Source organism: Gopherus flavomarginatus, chromosome 1, assembly GCF_025201925.1.
Source record: "Gopherus flavomarginatus isolate rGopFla2 chromosome 1, rGopFla2.mat.asm, whole genome shotgun sequence".
Classification (NCBI taxonomy): domain Eukaryota; kingdom Metazoa; phylum Chordata; order Testudines; family Testudinidae; genus Gopherus; species Gopherus flavomarginatus.
Genome location: NC_066617.1, coordinates 367,007,921 through 367,026,778, shown reverse-complemented (window position 1 = coordinate 367,026,778; position 18,858 = coordinate 367,007,921). Strand labels below are relative to the sequence as shown.

Here is an 18,858-nt window from a genome sequence, read left to right as displayed (position 1 = left end):
CTCTCGTTTGTTTTTGAGCGTACCCCAGTTTTTAAACTCCCCTCCCACGAACAACGAATTTGTGCCTGGAGATCTCCTGATTATTGTAAGCGAATTGAGTCCTCTCTCCATCCTCCGATGCTACTGCTGTTCTTGCCTCTGTGCTTGCTGCTGTCCTGGGGATTGGTAAGAACTCCCTCTTGCAGACTTCCCCTGTCCTAGCTGCTGCCTTGTTTCCCCAGCAGACAGACCCAAGCTAACTCCTTGGTCTGTATCGCTAATCTGTTTCTTGCTCCGCAGAGCCTTTGCTGCTAAAAATAAGCCTGTGCCGCTGCTAAGCTGTGCCTTCCTGGACTGTATCCTGGGCCGCTGGCTTGCAGCTGCCCCATTGCTGCAGCCACCACCTCCCCCAGGGGCTGTACCTTGGGCACACACCACTCTGCCCTCCGGAACTGCTCCCCCTCCCGATCAAAGAATCGGCATGGTGTAAGGTGCACCTATTAGAATCAGGTTCTCAGTCTAGATAAGTTGTAATTTCATTTTGCATAGCTGTGGTTAAGTTAGGTTTAAAAAAGAATTGTTGCATTGTGTTCTGTTACTTGCTAATTTGTGTAGTTTTGGTTAAGTTAGATCATAAATAAGATTTTGCTGTATTCTGTATAATTGTGGTTAAGTTTGTCTTCCTGCTGCCCTAACCCCACTGCCAAGCTTGCCCGTGTCTCCCCCCGAGCTCCCCAGTCACTCGTTGCAGTCTCTCTGCTGTTTAAAATTGCAGCCTGTCTGCTCTCTGTGTCTCTCTGAGTTTAAATCTCCCTCAGCAGCGCCTCTGCCTTTGGTCTCTGCTCCACCACGTGCTCCTCTTCCCCCAACCCCCAACCTCATTCCTCTACCACTGCCTCTCTCTCTCTCTTAATCCCTTCCCCCATGTGTTCACTCCACTCCTACTGCTGCCAAACCTCAATTGTATTACTGAAGTCTGGCATAAAACCCCATTGGTTACCCTTTTTCTCTCTGACACACCTCACATTTTACATTTACACCACTGTGACACATTTTTACCTAGAGTTGTTGGTTATTTAACACATTTTACCCATAACTGTTAGTTGGTTATATGCTGCTGTGACACATCCTTTACATAGAAATTGTTAGCTACCTGTTACATTTATACTTCAGTGTTAATTGGTTACCAACTGTATTGTACCCCACTGTATTGTACCCCACTATTGAAACCCCTTGTACTATTTACTAAAAGAAACCCCTCCCCAATTGTCTACCTTAACAAACCCCATACCCCTCACTATTGAATTTTTCTTAATAAAGTTTATTTTGCACCCCACCAGTGCAGTAGTTGTCCCCCAAGATCCTCTACCTGCTGGCAGGGTCAACTGGGAGGATGTATCTAGTGGGGACCCTTAGGGTTTTGTCCTTGGCCTGGTACTAGTCAATATTTTTATTAATGACTTGGCTAATGGAGTGGCGAGGATGCTTATAAAATTTGCAGATGACACCAAGCTGGGAGGGGTTGCCAGCACTTTGGAGGACAGGATTAGACTTGAAAATGACCAAATTAGAGAATTGGTCTCTAGTTAACAAGATGAAATACAATAACGACAAGTGCAAAGTACTACACTTAGGAAGGAAAAATCAAATGCAGAGCTACAAAACGGGGAATAAGCAGCAAGGCAGTAGTACTGCTGAAAAGGATCTGAGGGTTATAGTGGATCACAGATTAAACATGAGCCAACAATGTGATTCAGTTTTGAAACAAGCTAATATCATTCTGGGATGTATTAACAGGAGTGTCATATGTAAGACACGGGAGGTAACTGTCCCACTATCTGCAGCATCAGTGAGGTCTCATCCAGCCTTCTGTGTTCAGTACTGAGCACCATGCTTTAAGAAAGATGTGGACAAACCAGAGAGAGTCCAGAGGAAAGGACCAAAAGTAATAAGCGGTTTAGAAATCTTGACTTATCAGAAAAGGTTAAAAAGCCTGGGCATGCTTAGTCTTGAGAAAAGAAGACTGAGGGGGAGACCTCAAATATGGGAATGTCTGTTATACAGAGGATAGTGATCAATTGTTCTCCATGTCCACTGTGTAAGACAAGAAGTGATGGCCTTCATCTGCAGCAAGGGAGATTTAGGTTAGATATTAGGAAATCGTTCTAACTACAAGGATAGTTAAACTCTACAACAGGCTTTCAAGGGAAGCAGCAGAATCCCCATTATTGGAGGTTTTAAGAACAGACTGAACAAACACCTGACAGGGATGGTCTTGGTTTACTTGATCTCGCCTCAACGCCGGCGAAGGGTGGAACAATGAACCAGAGGACCTCTTGAGGACCCTTCCAGCCCTACCTTTCTATGGTTCTATGCACTGAGCAACAGTCACAAACTATTGTCAAGATGTTACACGGTATCTCCCCAAACCAGAGCTATGAAGCGCAACACGTGGCAATAGGATTGGGGTCAAGTCCCTGCAAGCAAGGATTTCCTTATATTGCACTACGGCAGGCAAGCAAGGTCAATCAGAAGGTGGTATGCAGAAAGAAGAAATGGGAGCAGGCAGGAGAGAACAGCACAGAGAGAGACGTTCTAAGTCATGAGGCTGTAAATATCTATGGATTTCACTCCCCAGCCTCAGGGAGGGAAGAATTTAGGACTAAAGAGACAGAAGTTCTCACCCCCTCTTTGGCCACCAGCAGCTGCTTCTCCGCATTCTGTTTCTTGATGTTGTAGTACTGGACCTCCACTTCGTGGGTCAGCTGGAGCCATTTCTGCAAGGCCTCTGGTGCGGCCCAGCTGCAGTGGGATTCAAGTTCCTTCTCTGCATTCTTCAGCGCCATTCGGACCTGTAAGGGAAACAGTCACAGCAGCAGCATTACATGAAGGCGTAGGAGGGGGAGGGGGACCCTTTCATTCCAGTTAGCACTCTCCAAGGTAGTCCCTTCAGCGGATAGCTGCTTTCAGCCCCAACACTTGTAATGGCACCAAAAAGAAAAAATCTCCAGCAAGCCTAGTTTCACTCCTGGCTGTGGCTTGGGGTCAGTATAAGAGGGAGAATTCCTGTGCCCTGAGCCAGTGGGACAACTGTGCTACCAGGGCGGTAGGACAGCACAATTCTCTTCCTTGGGAATCATCCTGAATGGGAGAAGTTGCTGCATGAGCAATTGGAGCAACCTACAGGACTTCCCTCCATTCTGCAGGCTGGATCCCTTTCTGATTTGTTTTGCTCTACCGTTATCAGGAATTGGGCTGTGGTTGTCCCTTATCACTTCAGCTACCAGCTTGGTTAAGCACAAAGTTTATGCAATGCAGATCTGGTCCAACCCTCTAAGTCTGTGAAGATGGAGGGCCTGATTCTGATTTACACTGGTGTGAGGGAAAAGAGGAGTAACTACAATTGATTTAGTGGAATAACACTGGACTGGATGAGAGGAGAACCAACCCCAGACTAAAGATATTCAGAGTGTTTATCTCCAAGCCCTGTAAATCTCCGTCCCCCTCCCTTCTGATCTGCAAGGTACGGGATTGCAGCTTTCCTTCACGCAAAGACATGCTAACAACTCTGAGCAGGCAGCTGCCTCTTTTCAGTGCAGTGACTAAACCAAACACAAAGGGCTTGTTAAAAAGAGACTTTCACACTGGAGCAAAAAGACAGAAACATTTAGACACAAAGTGTGCTGCTTGGTCAGTATAGTCACATGTTCCATCCGCAATTCCGCTCTCTGCAGTCCAGCCAAGCCTCTTCCCCGGCCTGCACTTGAAGAAACTCTGAGTTCACAGGAGGATCAAAAACCAGGGGGTGGCAAGCACAGTGAAGGCACAAAACCCCTGGACAAATGCGTGGCTTTGGTAATCATTAATGAGAATGCACACATATGTAGTGTCTTTATCAGATCTCAAAGTGCTTTGCAAATATTAAACCTCAAACAATGTCGATGAGGCATTAGCCTCATTTTACAGATGGGGAAACTGAGGTACAAAGAGGCTAAGTGGCTTACTTGGAATGAAGCAAGAGCAGGTCAGAACCCAGAAGACCTAGTTCCCCGCAGTGCATTCTAACCCCTAAATCACTTCACCTCTCAAACCTGATTAGAAACACAGACGGTTTTACTGTGTTTAAGGCTGTCTTGAAGGGGTAGATAGTGTGCTTTCTCTTTTAAAGCACTAACACCAACCCTAAATGTTTTAAACAGGCCCCTTCGATGACTACACCACACTTCTTCCACCCATTTAGGCCCCATCTACAGGACAAATACAGCTCTCCCCTATTTGATATTCACACAGGTAAAGTTTACAGTGTGGGCAGAACCTAACCATGTCCCTGTAACTGGGACAACACCTTGGATTGTTAATAACAGAAAATCACTTGCGTTCTCTCTATTCACTCTGGCCCTGATCCAGCACCCTGTGACCTCAATGGGAGTCTGTCCATTGACTTTATTGGGGGTTGGAGTAGGTCCTGTCTGGGGTTCAGACGTTAGCACCTTGCTAGCAAGAAGCATGTGTCAACATAGCTTTGGCGAACACCCTTTCTTTTTCTAGGGTAGACAGCTGCACACCGGACTGAGAATGTAAATGTTTAAAGGAATCTCTCAGTAAACCCAGATCAGTTTCCTTTACCGTGTTAACTAACTCAGCTCCATTTAAGCTGCATTTGGCTTGAGTATTATTTCTAGCCAAGGGCATCACACTACACTCAGACATTTGAAATTTCATATTCTATCTGTCAGCACATTTGCCAGTCCATCTAGAGCAGTGTGTTTCACATTTTTTAGGCTGTGAACTCCTTACCAAATAAAGCAGTTTACCGCGTACCCCCATCTGAGATAGGGTCATAATATACTTTTTGATTAGATTGCCACGTCTTATGAAACAAAATGTGTTGTCTGCCAATACAGGATTTTTCTTCCACACCCCTGACAAGAGCTCACGTACCCCACTTTGAAAGCCACTGGTCTAGAGGGACTTATAAAGCAGCCACATTCCAGAGTTAACTACCCACCATTTTACTACTGTCTGCAATTTTAACAAATGTTAAACGTAATTTCCCTAAATTGTTCATAGAAATACAGGGACAGCACCATAATCTTCATGATTGACTAAATTCTCCACACCAGTCTCAACTTCCACTGATCTGACCTCCTTTCATACGTGGAGTTCTGTCCTCTCTAATCCATCTAGGTTCTGACCCCACACCCAACCCCATCTGAGTGCCTGGGAGTGCTGAGCACAGAGGCAGAGCAGAACCGTGGAGATGAACCACTTGGATCTGAGACTGGACATTTGCTCAAAATGTTTATGAACAGCAGGGTTCACATGGAAACAAAAAAATCTGGTTTGGGAAACCGAACAGGAAGGTAGCAGTGTAAAATGACAGAAAGGGAACCAATACATAAGGGGGGAATGGGCTCTGGAAAGACTGAAGCATGAGCAGGGTTTATAATCTGGGTAGGGTTTGACATCACTGAAAGGGGTCAGCGTGTAAACTGTAGTACAGACGAGCCCACCTCACTAAGGCGTGGCTAACTTTGCTCTCCAGTAGGAGCCTCCAACACGCTCTTTGAAAAACCAGATCATATTCTTAGCATCATCAACTGGTGCAAGAGCAGCTCAGATTTCAGGATTCACAGGGACCCCAAAGTATCCCAAAAGCGACTCTGACAGGTTGCCTTTGGCTTGTACAGTCAGTGGGAGTGGCTAGTGAATTACTTCTGTGGCCTCTAGTTCATTTCAGTGGTGATTATGTTACATCACACAGTGCACGCTGGGTGGATAAAGCCATTACTCACCCACTCAATGAATCCCACAGGAAGGCCTCTAAGAAACAACAGATTGGTTAAGTCACCGCTGGCTTCAGCTTTCATTACAAATTTAAAGAGGCAGGAAGGGGGCAATGGGTGTGACTTGACATACACAATGCAAACAATACAACTTGTATTTCTATGACAACACGTGGGTGGCTGTGCTAGACTGTAGCGTATTTTGAGGTGTATGTGTGTGTGATAGCCTAAACAGGAAACTACTGTCCTGGGAAACTGTATGTAAATACTCAACTCTGGCAGCAGGTGTTTAAGTTGCTTGGAGGCTCTTAGAGGAAGAGGGGGATGGGGCTGTTGCAGAAGCAGGTTAGAATGAATTTAATTGCTGCCTCAGGTTCTCCTAAAACACAGTATGTAAAGTGCCATACAAAGGGGAAGGGGCCAGCCCCCTGGCTGGTCTCAGCACAGAAGGATCAGAGGTATGGATCAAACTCCACACCTTCCCTTCGGGGACAGCAGAGGCTGTGGGGTGCGGGGCAGCACATTCAGCACTGGAAGCGCATCTTGTGTTGCTCTCCAGGGATCCTCTCTGGTGACTGCATAGAGCAGCATGGATGGGCCCGATGAGAAGGTGCCTTTTGGGGGAAAGTATTATCTGAGGAAGTGGCAGAGATAGTTGGATCTCTCCTATCCCTAAGGTCAACTGGGAGAACAGTCGCAACAAGGCACACTAAGGAGAGTCTAGCTGTGTTTCCCAGGGGGATGCAGCAATGGCCATACAGGTGTGGGTGTCCCGCCCCCCGTTTCTGCTTGTACGTATGTTATGCAATGCTTGCCTGCTCCAGCTCCTGCTCCGCGTACTTCTGTCTGCTTAGCTCGTTCTCCGTCCCCTCGCGCAGCTCCCGCAGTCGGTGTGCCTCTTGCTTGGCGATGCTGATCTCATCTTGGAGCTTCTTCTCCAGATGCACCTTCTCCACTTCCACCGTGCGGTGTTCCTCCTGGGCCTTCTGCAGCCTAATGCACACAGGCACATGGAATTGCTAGTGCATGCAGGGCTGTGTGTCCCTGGACGAAGGAGCCCACTAAGCAATTACTGCATGACTAGCTGCACACTCGTGAAGACATACAAGGCGAAATTCTGCTCTCACCTGCACTGGGGTAAACCCAGAGAAACTCCACTGATAACAGTGGAGAGATGCTGCTGTAAATCCAGAGGGAAAGCACAATTCAGCACAGTCTCTGTGGCACTGAAACGCCAACATTAAGAAAACTCAAGGAAAAGTTTGCCATGAAACTAAATGACCAACTTCAGATGTTCAGCCACATTCATTTTTTAAATACCAGAACACAAGCCACAGTCTGATGTAATGCGCTGCAAACTCATTTGAGTCTCCTGCGCATTCACAGAAACCCAGAAACAAAGGCCTTCGCCATTATGGAAATGGATATAATCTACATTATTCTACTTCAAGGAGGTAAATACTTGAGTTTTAATGGGCCTTGGCTGTGCACATGCATATTTGCATATGAGATCTGCCAAAATACTCCATTTCCCACTGGATCCAAATTCAGACACACCCTCCTCCGAGGAGTGGTTAATTTTCTCCAACATGGGATTAAATCAGTATTGATTTTGCATGGATGCAAGAGAAAATTACAGATTATTTACCCTTGGGTCAGGGAAACTGATGCTGGCGAATCCCAGGATTTTCAAGGACCCAACACTGCTCTGTTCAATAGCCTTCTGGGTACCCTTGCTTAGCCTGCTGGGTCAGGCTTTTTACTGCATTTTCATTTGCTTCCAAGCCTTTGCTGCTACCTCCCTCTGACACAGCCCCCTGGCGCTGCAGCCTCCTGAGTGCACTGAGGAAGAATTAAGCTACAGAGGAAGAAAACATGAGCTGCAAAGCAGGAGAGGATGCACTAGGACCAATTCTACCTGACTCACTCCAACTGGCCTGTACAAAGAACAAGGGCACTGGCAGAGGGATAGCTCAGTGATTTGAGCTTGGCCTGCTAAACTCAGGGTTGTGAGTTCAATCCTTGATGGTGCCATTAAGGGATCTGGGACAAAAACCTGTCAGGAACAGAACTTGGTCCTGCTGTGAAGGCAGGGGACTGAACTTGATGACCTTTCAAGGTCCCTTCCAGCTCTATGAGATAGGTATATCTCCATATAAAAAAAATCTCTAGTGTTTGTCACCAAAACCACTTCAAATTCCAAATGTTAGTTATTCTTTAAAATAAACTAAGTACAGTGATCATTTCTAACAGGTAGACCGACTGCCAATTTTAAGACAATGTTTCTGCAGCATTTATTCAGTTGTGTGTGTGTTTGTGGGCGGGGTTCACTTTATCATTTAGGCTACAAAGACTAATGATGTATAAGTACCTTCCTGGGGAGAAAACACTGGGTACTAGAGTATTCTTTAATCTAGTGGAGAAAAACAGAAAAAGAACCAATGCTGGAAGCTGTGCCAGACATATTCAATTTAGCAATAAGCAGGGCTTAATTTGTGCCAGTCCCAAGCCCCGGCACCTCTGGGCCTGGCAGTCCCGAGTCCTGGCACCTTTGGGCTTGCCGCATCAGTTATGAAAGTAAAAAAATTGCTTGAGCCCTCAGCACCTAATTAAGCACTGGCAATAAGGCACATTTTTTTAACAGGGTGATTAACCACTGGAACAAACTACCAACGGAAGTGGTGAATTCTCCATCTTTTGATGCCTTTCTAGAAGATGCTTTAGTCAAACACACATTATTGGGCTCAATGCCAGGGTAACTGGATGAAATTCTATGATCTGCGGTGTCCAGGAGGTCAGACTAAATGATCTAATGGTACCTTCTGGCCTTAAACTCTGAGCTGTTTTCCTCTTTTCTCCAGAGATCCTGTGCTACAGTAGAAGGTAAATCAATAATAGCCGGACACAACAGTGTGTTTAAATAGTAGAGAGCTTCTGACCCACAGTGCACTGTGAGGACATTTTTGTCCCTTGTCCTTGCAGGTCAGGTTACGGTCCCAACTTAAACAAACCCATCCTTTCTATTTATACTCCAGGTTCTGGTCAGTCAGTTTCCTTTTTAGGATTTGTTGGAGTTTTAGGATAACTTCAGTATGGTTTAGTAGTTACAAGGATACAAGCTTTCTGAGGTCAGGCAGGCATAAACTGAGCCAATGAAACCATTACTGGGCTTAAGCGTAAAGACTCAATGACTGGCTACGAAAATAGCTATAGACCAGCCTGCGGAAGACTTTTAAAAACTAAACTGCAAGATGAATCATCCCAGCTAAAAGCAAAAGCATTTCCAGGCACCAAATCTCGTCTTATTCAGGGTATCCAACCCCCAAAATGGAGTAACAGCCCAGTTTCTGATTATCAAAAGAAGGGGAAGGACTGTGAGATATGTGCAGCAGAGCGGCTCTGAGGTGCACCAGGAACAAACTGCAGTCAAAGGCAAGGACACTTGCCCAGACCACTAGAAGCATTGGCTGGCAGGTTTCCTTTAGATGTACTGCAAGTAATCAAGACCCTCTGAGGAGGGATGGCAAGGAAAACCTCCAGCCCCAAGAAGAGTGACTGTTTGCAGGAAGCAACTTGTGCGAACAAACCAGACGCCAGGAGGGCTGACTTTTGTTAAAGCTCGAAGAGGGATAGGGAAGCAGAACTTGCCTGCACGAGACTTTGCTTCTATGCACAAGGCTTTGCGAAATGCGCCTGGTTCATGGGCCCACAAGTGACCATTCAGATACAAACGAACAAAACGAGGTGAAGCCGATCCTTATTGCAAAATTCTGCTCTGTCTAATATACACATTTAGACTGCTCTCTTCGAGACCGTGTACAAAACTAAAGGACTGTATCTGCTTTCTGTTTACTTCACAGCCCAGATTTAAAAAATGGGAAGAATGTTAAAGATGCATTTCGAAACATTACTATGCACAAATGAAACCCATGTTTTGGGAGCAGAGGCTAGAGGGGAGCAGTCCACTGCTCCACTTACGAGCGCAGTTCACTGAGAACAGTGTAAACACAAGTCTCCTCATGGTGTAGAGATGGCAAGTCAAAACAAAATTTGGATGGGCTGGACTTTCTTCAGCCATTTTGTTGGCTGTGCTGCTGGACAAGGGTTTATTTTCAATTTACAGTTCTGCTGAGAAACACAAAATGTTTTCAGTCCTAATTTTAAAAGAATCCTATGGAGACGTTCCAAGTTTAGAGATAAACCCACGCTCTCTGCCCTCCATGGATCATTGCTTCATCACTTCCATACTAGCTTGGTAACACTCCACACACATTAGAATACCCTCTGTTTAAAGGGGAAATGTCCCGGTGGCGTGTGTGTCATGGGGGGGGGGGGAAGGGGGGTAGGATTAATCCTTAAGATCCTTAAGATTTCTCTTGAATGCACTAGTCAGACTTCTTCTGTTCCCCACCGTTTAATTATTCATGTTTCATGAAAATGACAGTCCATCATTTCCTCTGTTGCTCACCAGAGACAACAAAAAAAACTTTCCCCTGCATGTTCTCAGTCACTGTGACTGGATTTCCACACTCACAGGTTTAGACTGGTGGAGCTCCACTGAGTTCAGGGGAGTTATTCTGAATTTACACTGATGTAAGTGCAAGCAATCTGGAAGACTTCCTGGGAACAGTCTCCATGAAGGGATATCCTGTAAATGTTCTAGATTAGAACAGAATTTGGCTTGCTGGTGTCATAAACAGATAGTTAAGGGTTAATGTCTCTTTTACCTCTAAAGGGTTAAAAAACCGGGACCCAAACACCTGACCAATCAGGAAACAAGATACTTTCAAATCTGGGTGGAGGGAAGCCTTTGTTTGTGGGTTTGGGGTTTGTGGTTTGTTCTCTCTGGGTCCTGGACGGGACTAGAGGTGCAACCAGGTTTCTGCCAATCTCCCCGCTACAGTCTCTTATCTATTCAGAATAGTTAGTAAGTAAAAAGGCAGTTATAGTCTTTTAATTTGTTTTTCTTATTTGCAAATGTGTACTTGCTGGAAGTAGCTTAAATTGTGTTTCTGCTGGAGAAAGCTTCTTTCTATTGTCTATAAGCTATAAAAACCCTGTATATTTACCATCTTGATTACAGAGACAAGTTTTATGGTTTTTTTTCTTTTATTAAAGTTTTCCTCTTTTTTAGAATCTAATTGATTTTTTGGTTATCTTTTGTAAAACTCCAGGGAAGGGAGTCTGCACTCACCAGGGAATTGGTGGGAGAAAGGAAAGGGAGGAGGGAAGAAAAACCTGCTCTCTGCGTTTATCTCTGTATCTCTCTCCGGGGAAGAAGGGAGGGGGAAGGGGTGATTCAAGGAGTTGAATCACGGTGGTCTCCTAGTGTACCCAGGGCGGGAAAGAGCTGGGAGGAAGAAAAGAGGGGGGAAGGGAAATGGTTTATTCCCCTTTGTTGTGAGACTCAGGGAATCTGGGTCTTGGGGTTTAGACCCAGAGAAGGGTTTGGGGAGACCAGAGTCTATCAGGCGCTCTACCTAAGTCCTGATTGGTGGCAGCACTACAGGATCTAAGCTGGTAATTAAGCTTAGGGGAATTCATGCTAGTACCCATATTTTGGACGCTAAGGTTCAGATTTGGGAATTATACTATGACAGCTGGATCAACCTTTCCTGCTCTAGGTATCTCAACGCCCCTCACAAATTTCTAAGCGAGGCAACGGAGTAGCCATTTGACAGGCCGTGGAAAAGGTACTATGTACTCAGCACCTGGGACAGACACCTGTTTCAGTGTGACTCACATTGTTTGTCTGGAACCCAGATTATTCACAATTTTTCAAAGAGAACCACGGAAGGACTGCCATTTGGACCACTGAAAGATGCCTTGTACATAGCATTCTCTATCACTGTAGCACCTGAGGACCTCACAGACTAATCAATGTATCCTCTCAGCAGCATGTGAGGTAGGGGAGTGTTAGTCCCCTTCTGTAAAAAGGGAATGAGTCTACCCTGGGCAAGTCAGTTTGCACAAGATCACCAGGAGTCTGTGGCCGAGCCAGGAAATGATCACTCCCCTCCTTCCTTCCAGGTCAGTGCTCTAGCCACAAACAATCTTTCCTACCCTAATGCTCTGCAGACCTGTCAGGAGGAGCTTTTAGCCATGCCTGGCATGTGCGGTTTTAGGTTTCTTCCTGTTTGGCTTTAGGTAACATTAGCTAATGTTCACCGACACATCTCCTTGTTTATATTGTCCTATCTTCAATGGCAAATCCCAAGGTCACGTCTTACACAGCATGTTTGCAGCAATGTTAGTGTTTAGGCCCAATGCCTACAGGGTAACTTACTCTTGAATCCCCAGCATAAACTCAGCAGTTACCTCCAGGTCATACCTAAAAGCATACACTTAAAGGTACAGAGTAAAATTCAGATGCTCTCTACAGTAATTATGTCAATGAGCAGTCAGACTTCAACTAGGAAATCCTAATGGTTTCTCATTTCAGCAAATCCTTTTTCTTCGGGGAATTGCCAATCTGGCAATGGTAAAATTATACACAACTCTGAAATGATTTGCTGCTCAGAACTGGCTGCCTCAAAGACATACAGTAAATGTAGTTTTTCCCTCTCTTCATGTCAGGAACAAAGCAGATCATGTGTGTGTGTCACGGAGAAGGGAAGGCAGGGAGTTTGGCACTATCATCTCGACACACATCTTTCCTTTTAGGTGAATGCCAACTAATGTCATCACACAGAGTACTTAACAGAAGAAAGTTCTCACAAACACAACATCCATGAGCAGGGCTACTCCCTACCAGCTGTTTGGACAGGATAGGTGAGGAACTGGGCTCCAGTACTGAGTGTGTATATGGCTGAATGTGTCTGTAAAAATCTTCATGGCAAGTTTACATTCTTGAGACGCTGGCACACGTACAGGCAACTTTTCACGCTAGCTAGCGCACACACACAATTGGAGTACAAGTCTGCTCCCACTGCAGTCATTGGGAGTTTAGCCATCAACTTCTATGGCAACCAAACTGGACTCTTTATCTTTGAAAATTATATTCAAGAGACAAGTACAAATAATTAGAGCCAAAATCTACCAGGCTCTGTTAAAAATGGTGATTTCAGCAAAAAATGAACCTTTTTTAAAAAAGAAAATGAGATTGTCAGTGGTAGCCCTTTGTCCATAAATAGGACCTGTAGCAGCCGTTACACATGTAAGTAGCCACATCGAGGTCAATGCCATTACTCGTGTGAGTAAAAGTTGCATTCTTCAGCCCACAGTATTTTGTCAAAGAAGAAATGAAACATATTTATGATGAACAAGAGACAGTTCAGCTGCTTACGTTTAATGTTCCAGTATTGAATTTTCTAACTTTTTTTGTGCTTCCTAGTAAACAACTCATGAGATCTGGATATCCCTGTAGTGCCTGGGAAGCAGTGGCTCCTCCAGATTCTTCAGAGGAAGAATCCATGAGGAAATTTGGCCAAATTCCTCTCCTGAACCATTTCCAGAATATTGATGTGTTTCACTCTCTCTCGGCTAATATGAAGATGCAACCCGAGTCAGTTCAGATGATGGATTCTGAAGGAGCCAGATTACTTAACATTCTTTTTGAAAGGCCCTTTCTTCCTCTAGGAACAGGTCTATTTTGTGATTTTAAAAGGAAAGCAAAAGAATTCTGGTTTCTTTCAATATAATTTGGAATGACACAAAGGAACAATTGCTGACCGGCTTCACTGCTGCAGCACAGGAAAGTATGACGCATCAGGAGCAAGTTCCCATTTAAAGTAAGACAATAGGCTCAAACACAAGGGTGTCAAGCCCCTGTCAACTACAGCAGGGGCATCCACGTCATGTTAGGTAAGAATCAGAGTGCTTGCAGGTGTTAATCATCAAAGTACGAAAGTTCTAGTTAGAATATGATGGATTTGGGGGGGCAGTGGGGGGGGAGAGGCCCTTCATATTTAACCGTCTCAAAGACAGCACAACTGATTTGGTGAAAATGGTCCTACAAAATTCATTCTCTTTCTAAAAATTACAGCCCAACCGAAATTTGAGAAAAACTTGACCAACCAACAAAAGGGAATTAAGGTGGAAATCAGCATTCAGCCTGAACTACTATCTGTGCTGCTAAAGTCCACTAAAAATACATGAGATGCTTGTGCCTCATGCTGCCAATTCAGCATAGTGACTTTACACAACAGCAACAGGCTTTATAATAGCATATGAGGCTAGTTTTAACTATTCTCATCTTGATGGGGCACATCCCAAGTACATCTAACCAGTGCACATTGTGCAGGGAGTGGCAAGGGTGGGGTTATGTTCAAATTTCTTAACTAGCTGACCAAATGCATTCAAAGATTGTGAAGCCACATCAGTAATGCCAACTGGGTAATAGGTTTGCTGTGATGACCTAAGCAGTCAGGTACTTATGGCTGACACCCTCACAGAATAAGAGGTTGACTGCTACTAGCTCAATCCAAACTAACAGTGGAGACTTAACCACCCACCTCCAGACAAAGCTTAAGTAGGACCCACCTTTCTTGAAGGTCATGTAGACTCTGCTCAGCTCTATGAAGCCCTTCTAGGTCTTTCATCATCCTCTTCACGTGCTCCTTTGAGTAGCGGTTCTGGATGTAGGCAAACCAGCAGCCACCCACTCCAATGACAATGGACACCACCAACATGAAATCCTTTAGGTGGTTATGACGAGTTACTGGGAAAAAAAGAGTTGCAAATAGATAGTTTAATTCAAAGACAGAAATATGACGATCTGCTTTGCAATGTTTTCTTTGGACCACAAGGAAAAAATTAACAGCACTAGAAAAAATTATGGACTTAGAAACACAGCAGGCAGGAAGGACTGATGCTCACCCATACTTACAAATCCCCTTGAAATCACCAGAAAACACACTATCTTCGTTAACAGATGATCCCAAACCAATGCTGGAGAGAAGGCTCAGACACTACGGTGGGGGCATGGTATAAGAACCCTTAATTTAACGGTATAACGTTCTGTACCTTGCGGGAACACTCAGCAGCCCCATGTTCATCCTTGTAAAATGATTGTGTGGTATCCAGTACAAAGTCTGTCATGTTAGGTGTCTTTGGAAGGCTCATGATGCACTGAGCATGGTTGTTATAGTGATGTTACAGGTTGTAATTTCATGTAGATAGTTATGAGGCTGAAAATGTGTCCTTATGGCTTAAAATAAGCCCAGGCAAAAACTCTCCAGGAGCAGAGGGGCAGTTCACACCTCAATAGGGCGTGTATGGGACAAACCCAGCCCAGCCTCACAGGAACAATGGCCTAGGCAGCAACAAAAGAATCTGTTGGACTCTGGATTGAGTCACTCCCCTTTCCTTGGTCAGTCTGGGACTGTGATGAGGTGATGCTCACCTGACTCTGAAAGTCGGGGGCGGCAAAGCCAAGAGGGAATAACATGATAAAAGGCAGAGATGTTTGCCAGGCTCTTCCTCTCTCTTCCACCTCCATCTACAGACACCACCACCAAGAGACTGAAGTGCTGATCAAAGGGGAGAGCCTGGCTGAAGAGCAGCCAGCCAGCCTGTGGTGAGAAGCATCTAAGTTTGTAAGGACATTGAAAGTGTTAAGATCAGCTTGGAATTCATTTTGCTTTTATTTCATTTGATCAAATCTAACTTGTTATGCTTTGACTTAGAATCACTTAAAATCTGTCTTTTGTAGTTAATACATCTGTTTGTTTATTCTACCTGAAGCAGTGTGTTTCGTTTGACGCATGTCAGAGACTCCCCTTGGGATAACAAGCCTGGTACATATCAATTTATTTGTTAAATTTACAAACTCATATAAGCTTGCAGCGTCCAGCAGGCATAACTGGACACTGCAAGACGGAGGTTCCTAGGGTTGTGTTTGGGACAGGAGATACTGGCTAGTGTTATTCGGTTGCACAATCCGAGGAACAGCTCACATGCCAGAGGCTGTGCATGAATAGCTCAGGAGTGGGGGTTCTCACAGCAGAGCAGGGTAAGGCTGGCTCCCAGAGTCTAGGATTGGAGTGACCTAGCAGATCACCGGTCCAGATAACACCAGAGGGGAATGTCACAAATGGGTCATGTCCCAGCTACATCAAAGACTGAATGCTGATCTGTCAACCACTATGACAGCTGCCCTCCTTTGGGCTAATGCAGATCATAAAACCCAAGACAAAGCACAGGAGAGCTGGGGAGAAAGCATTCTCTGATGAGGGGATCTGGCTACAGAACAAACCTGTAGAGAAGATGAAGCAAATTTGGAATCTGATTATCTTTAGAGAATGTTGCAAAATCTTCATATATAAAAAAGCCATTTTATCTTAATAGTGACACAACACTGACAGCCCCTCTTTCTCTAAGCCCTTACCAATAAAAAGAGTCGAATTAATAAAATTTAACCCCCACCCCACCCTGATGTTGTTAGCAGAACGTTGACCTCAGAAAGGGAGAAGTGCCAAAAGGGGAATGAAATCCACTTGGGAATTTGCTATTGCTATTGATTCTAAAGGGAGTATGCTTAGATCCTACAGTGATAAGAGGCACCATAAAGCGCTAAGATAAACAAACAGAACCTAGAAAGATATGAAATTTTTTCCTAGTCCCCTAATTAGGCTAAGCCATTTAACCTACTGCACAGGAACAAGAGTCATCATAGCTGGGCATCAAACCACACTGGGGGCTAGGGGTTACCTCTGGTGTATAGTTTATAATAATCCTGGAAAAACATATTCTTACTAGGATTTCCAAGGACAGAGAATACCAGACATTAGCCACCTTTAATATGTAACCAAAACTATGTTTCGGTTTCCTCCCACTGGGACAAACACTTAGCTAGATCCTGCGAACCTCAGCTACATTCAAGTCATCTCCATGAGAGCCTACTTGGATGAGTCAGGGCTGCAGACCCGGCCCACAGGAGTCTGTTCAGCTGGCAGGTACAAAAGGAGAAATCAAAAGAAACATCCCAGAAATCAATAATTAAGAGGAGCATCTCACTTCATCTAAAATGGAAGGATTTTTATGAGGAGTTTACATAACGCCTACCCTCAAGAGAATAGTTAACCCTGAGGATGCAGGGCATTTCCAAAGTACTTGGAGCAATCACACCATTTCTGGATCCAGAGATTAGAGTGGCTGAGATCCGAAGAGCCATAAGAGGGCTAACAAGCAAAGCAAGATCGGTTCTTAGAGGGATTATCATTTAAGTTGTGTAATGAATTCTCACAGCTACCTTATAAATAAAGTAACTGTCTTTTTGGGGAGAGGGGAGATCAAATGATAGCCCCTGCTCTTTCTTCCTTTACATGTTAAGAAGCCTGCACCTCAGCAGTAATGTAAGCAGATCCCCAAAGCCACACTCCCTCTCACAGCCCAAATGCCTTATTAGGTACTATCTGTGAGATTCTTCCACTAACAGTAATTAGGCTGGAGGGTGATTTCACCCACTGTGGTCCAACAGGTAAAGATGGGATTTGATACTTCTCGTAACGCAGTGAGTCTCATCAAATAAGCATCCATCTCCTCCTAGTCCTGTCAGTGGGAATAGCTTGACATGGAGAAGTAAGTATTTGTGATGAAAGTTCAAAAAAATAAATGGCTAAAACTTCATGGAACAGAACCCAAAGTGCCTAGAAAAATCACATCTACATAATTTAAAGATGATAGAAAATAGTTACTTTCTCTCCACACACACTTTAATCTGAGGAACTTCAAACACTTCCATAGACATAAATTAAGCCTCACAACTTACACAATACATTACACACATTTTACAGATGGGTAAACTGAGACACAAGTGACTTGTCCAAGATTACTCTAAAAGTCAGTGAAAGAGCTGTGAAAAAAGAACTTTGCCGTTCTGGCCCTATTCTAATCTGGCAGAAAAAGGGGTAACATGAGCCAATGACTAGAAGTTAAAGCTAGAAATGTTCGGACTGGAAATAAGGCGTAACTTTTTAAAGTTGAAAGTAATTAACCACTAGAACAATTTACCAAAGGTTGTGGTGGATTCTCAAATGGCCTGTGATATAGAGAAGGTCAGACTAGATGAACACAATGGTCCTTTCAGGTCTTGGAATCTACGAATCTATGACATTATTAGACAGCAATTCCTCATGTGAAAGTGTGTCTTAGACTCTGGATAGAAGATGAATGCAATGAAGTGCCTCATCACTTGAAAAAAGTGAGAGATTGTCACTAATGGGGAGCTAGTGATTCCTAGATAACCCATGATTTACATTGCGTAGAAGCCTATGCAGGGCTCAACCCCCACTGTGGCCCTATTTTGAGGGCATGAGTAGTGCACATGCTGTGTGCTGACATTTGCTGAAGAGTGATTTCTGAGTTGGACAGAGCTCAAAGTCCCATTTTCATTTCCATCCTTTCCTGGAGATTAAGGCAAACATACTGGAAGACATTAAGAGAGGCCATTATCTGCCACAGCATACTATAAAAACCCATCTTGGTTTAAGTTTTAACAGCTTTAGGTTTTGGATCCTAGCAGTCAGAGTGGGTTAAAAGACACCTTCAAAACCTACTACAATGCTGTATTTCCCAGGGAAATTTCCATTATGTCTTTGTGAAGTTGGCTCCTTTCCCCTAAACAGATTATTACGGTGCCTCCTGTTTGCTGTGGTAATGACTCTGAAACAGTAAGTGCTGGATTTTTACATTTCTTATTCTCTCCTGATTGAGGAGGAATGAGTGGGTGGCTGGGCTGGTACCCCTCTGCATGTGACTTCACCACCGACTTCATCCACCTTGCTCAGAGTTGTGCGGTGTCTACAGCTCTCCCACCACAATAAACTCCATTTGGGTCTCAGCATGTGTAAATTTCTAGTTCAATTTGGGCCAACCTGGAGTGATGGGTGGGTAAAATGAACCCAGATTTCTTTCCCCTGTAATCTAGGAGAAATGAATAAAGTTTAAGATTATTGCCAAGAAGCTAATGGAGGCATTTTTCTTTTTGTCACTGGGTTCTAACAACAGGCTTTGATTGTAAGAGATGGAACTGCTGCAACTCAAAGGGTACATCTACACTAGCCGCCAGATTGGCAGGTAGTGATTGATCTATCAGAGATCGATTTATCAGGTCTAGTGTAGACAAGATAAATCGATCCCCAATCACTCTGCC

The 18,858-nt window shown here is 44.4% G+C and overlaps 1 protein-coding gene across 7 annotated transcripts in view; it reads right to left on the bottom strand.

The window, feature by feature from the left end:
- Positions 1 to 18,858, bottom strand: part of STIM1 (stromal interaction molecule 1) — a 179,625-nt gene that overhangs the window by 19,097 nt on the left and 141,670 nt on the right. For all 7 annotated transcript variants that reach the window (XM_050968508.1, XM_050917830.1, XM_050969267.1 and 4 more), the window contains 3 exons: positions 14,247 to 14,424; positions 6,581 to 6,758; positions 2,664 to 2,831 (listed from right to left, as the gene is read on the bottom strand). In XM_050968508.1, coding sequence (XP_050824465.1) covers positions 2,664 to 2,831; positions 6,581 to 6,758; positions 14,247 to 14,424 — 524 coding nt within the window. The remainder of the gene's footprint in view (positions 1 to 2,663; positions 2,832 to 6,580; positions 6,759 to 14,246; positions 14,425 to 18,858) is intronic.